The sequence below is a fragment of the Piliocolobus tephrosceles genome, chromosome 14 (assembly GCF_002776525.5).
Source record: "Piliocolobus tephrosceles isolate RC106 chromosome 14, ASM277652v3, whole genome shotgun sequence".
Taxonomy (NCBI): Eukaryota; Metazoa; Chordata; class Mammalia; order Primates; family Cercopithecidae; genus Piliocolobus; species Piliocolobus tephrosceles.
In genome coordinates, this window is record NC_045447.1 from 5,668,307 (window position 1) to 5,674,306 (window position 6,000).

The 6,000-nt window shown below is 48.3% G+C and overlaps 1 protein-coding gene across 1 annotated transcript in view; it reads left to right on the top strand.

Moving 5' to 3' along the window:
* DDX31 (DEAD-box helicase 31) overlaps window positions 1–6,000 on the top strand; it is a 79,550-nt gene extending 73,550 nt beyond the window's left edge. The window contains exon 23 of the mRNA XM_023188968.2: window positions 3,912–6,000. Within this exon, the coding sequence (XP_023044736.1) occupies window positions 3,912–4,158 (247 nt within the window). The 3' untranslated portion in view covers window positions 4,159–6,000. The remainder of the gene's footprint in view (window positions 1–3,911) is intronic.

Genomic DNA, 6,000 nt, shown 5'->3' on the forward strand with positions numbered 1-6,000 from the left:
AACATGACCCTAAAGCCATAAAACTTGAAACTATTGATACTTAACAGTACATAAATAAAATTTAAACTTCTGTCCCATAACAGAATGCCATTAACAAAAGCCTGAATTAGAATGGCTTCTTACCTAGAAAGATCGTTCTGAGAATTTAATGATGAAGTTGGGAGAAGGCCCTGCGATCTCTCTTCTCCAGTGGTCATTGTAACGGGGTATATTGATTTTCTAATTAGGCTGTGATTTCACCTTATTGGTGGTGCAAGTGGCATCTGCCTGTCATGCTGAGTAATCCAGCCTGGTAACTGGGGAGGGGTTTATTCAGCCTTCACTACAAGGGAGTTCCCTGTGGTTAGATAAACTGATCTGTTGCTTGGTAACTACAAGATTACTATGGTGGAGGCTCAGGAAGGCCATTGGAGAGGGGTGTGGGTATTTGGAGGGGAAGGAGGGCGAGAAAGTTGGCAGGTTCCTGGGAGCATTGCAGCTTGGCAGAGGGAGAAATTGAGCGCCCATCGCATGTTTGGGTTTAGAGTAGTTCATCTTCCCATCTGTCCTTCGCCTTTTCAGCACTGGGCCTTGGAACAAAGGACAAGGAGACAGGGAGCTGGCCAAGGGACGAATGGGTTTTGTTGAGGTGGCTGTTGTGACAGCAGGTGAAACCCCTGCAGGGTTGGCCTGAGCTTCTCCCACTTAAGGAAGAGGTCTGGGCTGGAAAATGCCCCCCTCTGCCTGCTTGCTGACCACCAGAACCTCTGAGTGTTTGGACTGCTGGCTTTGCAGCCCAGGTTGAAAGGACATTGGCTAACGTGATGAAATAGCCAGGAGAGGTGGTGATGATAACTGAAGGCGCATAGGCCCCATCTCCAAGACATACATCCTCTTCCACCACATGGGCTTTCCTGTTCCTACTCAGTGGCGCAGTGTACACCCTAGTGGTTGCCTTCCTCCACCCCAGACCCACGGTGTTTGTCTGTGAAGGGACAGGTCTTGAGCTGTGGAAGTGGCCCCGGTGGTATGTGGGTGTCTGCCTGTTATGTAGGCTGCATTCATGGCTACAGGCTTTTGCTCTTTTGGGTGGATGGCAGCCTGGGAGCACGGGCACGCTGCCTGAGCGCTGGTGCCTGGAAGATGCTCCTGCAGCCCGCACTGCCTCTGTAGGCGGTTAGTGTATCAGTCACCCCAATAAGATGCTGGTTCTTTATTTTGCCTTAGCGGGAACAGGAGCCATCATTGAAGTGCTGGGGAGAATATTTTGACTGAAATTTTGCATATTTTGAAACTTAGGTTGTTACATTTAAAATTATACACATTGTGAACCTGGCTTCAAACAAGAGGGAAGAAAAAGCATTCCTTCCTGTCAGACCCTTTTCACTCTGTCACATAACCTGACTAAAAATAAACTGCAGGCACAAGAACTGGCAGCCCTCAGTTTGGAACAAGTTGAGTGCACCCAACCGCAGGCCCTGTCTCCCGCCACTTCCCAACCACAGGTCAGCCCCCCGCGGCTCGGACCTCCTCCAGGGACGCCGGTGCACTCGGTCCGCATGGGTGGGTGACCCATGATGAGGCTCACTGCTCTTTGGGAAGTGGTGGATGCTGTCGGAAGAGCCCTGGCCCAGCTGTCAGGGGCTGTAGCACCAGTCCTGGCTCCTGGGTGGCTCTGGGGGAGGTGCGTGGCATCTCCAGACCTGTTTCCTAATGTTTAACTATGACTCTGATCCACATGCCAACTACCAGCTACCCCCTTATATGTCTTAATTTTTTCTTTCTTTTTTTTTTTTGAGGTGGAGTCTCGCTCTGTTGCCCGGGCTGGAGTGCAGTGGCTGGATCTCAGCTTTCTGCCAGCTCCACCTCCCGGGTTCACGCCATTCTCCTGCCTCAGCCTCCTGAGTAGCTGGGACTACAGGCGCCCGCCATCTCGCCCGGCTAGTTTTTTGTATTTTTTAGTAGAGACGGGGTTTCACCGTGTTAGCCAGGATGGTCTCGATCTGCTGACCTCGTGATCCGCTCATCTTGGCCTCCCAAAGTGCTGGGATTACAGGCTTGAGCCACCGCGCCTGGCCACCTTAATTTTTTCTAATCCTCACACCTATGAGTGCCATTCTCAGTGAGGAAACTGAGGCACAGAGCCTGAGTTGCTCATTCTGTGTCCTCAGCTGATGAGTGACAGTCAAGTTCTAATCCCAGCTTCTCCCTCCTCCGCCCCATGGCTCTGCTGTCTCCCTTCACCACTCCCTACTCAGTCGCCTGGCTCCTGCCCCACTGTCCTGCTGAATAGTCTTTAGGAGACCACAGAGGACCCCTCCTGTCACATCTCGGCCATTTTCCACCCTTGGTCCAGCTGAGTCCTCCTGCCCTGCCTGACCCTGCAAATCGTTCTCTGCCCTGAGTTTGCCTCGGCTTCTTCACTTACCAGCCATGTGGTCCTGGGGCAAGTTACCCACCTTGTTGAGCGAGGATTGTAGGAGATCGTGTACATGAATCATTTCCCACAGACCCCAGGATGTCTTCTCTGTATACTTCTCATCTTCTCACTACATCCTGCCATAATGTGCTCACCCCATAAACTCCTGGCCCTTACATGTTATTTCCTCATCGTCCCCTTGTTTCACATCTTCTTTTCCCGCAGAGGTTGGCTTGAATGTGTCTTCCTGTATGTTGCAATAGAAAACACCATTGTATGACTGTCACCCTGTCCTCTGGAGTGTCGTTATAACCAGGTATTGCTTCAGCTCGATTACAATGGGTCTACAAGCTTTCACAGTCAGGTTAATAACATAGTATTAGTCTTATTTCTAATTCTTGGGTTTTAAGGCATTCTGTTAACATTTATTTTCACCACAATTTCAGTTCAGTTTATTCTCTGATTGCAGCAAAGAAAATGCTGTAAACGTAGTAGCAGAATGTAATGTATGTGTTTGTGAGAACTCCATGACACTGTAGTGTCCTAAGACACTGCCATTTTGGTATTGAAGGAATTGCCAACAAGGCCCCACTGGTAATTGTTTTACTGTTGTTGCTTTGGTTAAAATCTTGTCTTAAGAAAGGTTATTTTACTCTTCAGTTTTCATGATCATTCTTCTGATGTATGATTGAACATCTATAAATTTCCTCCTCTGATCTTCTGATTAAATGGTAAAATTGCCATCTTTTCAGGACAGTTATCAGGATTCGACATCTGAAATGGATTTTCTACCCTTGACGTTTTCTGAGTGGCTTAGGGCAGGGAGAAGCCTCCCTCTAACACCCGGGTCTTTGTGGGCTGGAGAGAGCTGCTGGTCTCATCCTCAATGCAGACGTTGACCAGGCTGTGCCCTGGGTTTGGGCTTTGTAGGGTCAGAAATACGTTTAATAGTTTTTTCCATTCATATGATTCCATTCATATCTCGCTCTCATCCCAGCCATCACTCTGGGACCTGGGAGGGCTGCATAGACCTTGCTGGACTCTGCTCCCGCAGGGCTGAGTCCTGAAGCCCTCAGGAGCCCATGAGGAGGCCAGTTGCTTTAAGCTGCTTGGGGGTTACCGGGAAGCTGCCGCAAGCTTTCACTGCTTCATGTTGTTGAGTGTGACAGTGGGTTTTTCCCCGTCCTTTGGCAAACCGCTGTATCATACACCTCATTTGCCATCAGAGCATGAGGGTGTCTAGTTCTTTTTTTCCCCATGAAAACAACACAGAACAAAGCCTCACTTTTAAAAATGCCATGGTATTTTGCCACCGTTATGAAAATCTGTCAGCGCCGTATCTAATCTTCTGGTGCATAGAATATCAAAACAAGTGCCATTGAAGGAATTGTACTTCTGTTAATACAAAAATGTCAGCTTCACAGTCTCAGAACCAGCTGCTATCAGCCTCTTTCCAAATGGGAAAGAAAAATAATAAAGTTTCCTTTCCCTCTCTGCTGTTACTGTTCTTCAGGCCTGACCTTCATAAGAAGACCCAGAGTAAACACAGCCTCACTGAAATCCTGCGTTCGGAATACTCAAGCGGCATAGAGCCCCGCGTCGCTAAGGTCAAAAAGCAAAATGCACCCGGGGAGCCTGGTAGCCAGCCCCTGCGGCCCAGTCTGCAGCCGACACCCTGCTTTGGCCATGGGAAAACATTAAAATGGAGAAAAACCCAGAAAGCTTTACAGCAGGACAGCAAGACTTCCCAGAAAGTTTAAAATCTCTCTGGGTCTTCAAGTGAATCCTGGAAGCCCTGGGTGGCAGTGGATTGATGTCCTGTTCTTGTCACAGGAGCCTTGTGAAAAACAACTGCTGCCTTTCCCTGAATACCACGTCCCCAAGAATCAGAGGGGCCACAGCCCTTTTCCTCCACGGGAGGCCCTGGAGCCTGATGGAAATCAGTGGTGTGGGCACCATAGAGACTAGCCAGCTCCCGATGGAAGGGGTCTGTGTCTTGCATTGATCCCATCAGTACCCGGCGCTCCCTTCACCCAGGCGCTGACATGCCGGGGTTGAGCTGGCACTCTGGGACGTGGCGTAAGAACGTCTTGCATGTCAGTCTGGAACGGGGTTGACTGCTGCCCTTACCTGTGTTCTGAAGTTTCACAGCTTGACTTCGGCCTACCTATCAGTGCATACATTGGCATGAATTTTTTGAATTAGGGTGTTAAAAACTGGAATTGAATTTGTACAAAAAGAGAAGAAAATACATTTATCGCTAGTTATTTTCTTTATGTAGGAATGTACTGTTAAAAAGGACCAAAAGTTTTTGGTCTGGGTCAAAAAATACGAATGTGTTTTCAGGCTCGTGGGCCCTCTTATTTTCTTCTGGAAACACGAGATTGCATTTACATGCATTGTTCCTTCTTTCATGTCCATGGAAAACTCATTCTCTCAGGCTAATTGATTTACTGTTGGCTTTTTATTATTTGCCTTTGAAGTCAGAAGGCTCCAGTATCCCAAGCTTTTTTTCCCTATCAAATCCCGTCTTGTCTTCAAGAAAGGTCTGGGGGTCTTTGTATTGTGACCCGGGCCACAGCTGCCCCCCCGCCCCTGCATTGTGTTTTCTGGGAGGTTTGAAAGAGGCCCCCTGGAGCGTACTGATTTCCCAATAAATGTAAGATTTGGGCACTTGCAGAGGGGTCCAGAAGAGAAAGGGTTGGAGGCCTCCACACCACTGGGCACCACTCCTGTCCTCTCCCCTGTCTCTTGCTTTCTCACTTTCCTTCTCTGCAGTGACTGTGCCACCCTCCGTGGTCTCCCCAGGACCAGTGTTGAGGCACCACTTCAGCAGATACCCCTAGATCCATGAAAGGCCTAGGTGGCCACAAGAGGGTGGTGAGAGTTGGCAAAGTGGGCCTTCCTGCAGGGACCACGGGGGATCAGCATCCTTGCCTCCATTCTAGACACAGGTGAATGTCAGTGGGCACCCAGAGCGGCAGGGCCTCCAGTGTGAGGGCGAGGAGGAGCCTAGTGAGACTGGATCCTCTGCAGGTGGAAAAATAGGACCTTCTCAGAGTTGACTGTCACATACAAATTAACAGGGACTATTGGTGAAGTTTCTAACAATAATAATTAAAAAACAACAACCCCGCAGCACATGTCAGCCTGACTTTGGGCAAATCTGCCACCTTTCTTTTATTTCAATGTGTAATGGTTCACATGATTTGGATGAGAAAAGGAGGGTTCAAACTTTATAGACAAAACCCAGCTGTGTGAAAAACAGGATTAATGCCAGTGATTGGGGGTGATCAAAGAGAAACCTTACTTTTTCTCCCCCTAGTACTCATTCCACTAAAGGGCGAACTGGCAGAGCTCTGCATGCCTGGGGGGAAAGAGAAGTGCTAGAATCGTGCATCGTGTGAGTGACGGTCATTCCAAGATCAAAACTTACACACTTTATCTGCTACCTCTTACGGTGAGGGTTTCTTGCCATAGATGCTATGTGGGTCTAAGTAGAATCAATATATTACCCCAGTTAATAAAGAAACATGGATTTAGCAGATTTAAGGTTAATATTGTTTAAATTTAAATAACCTTAAAATAAATCTCTTTCTCTT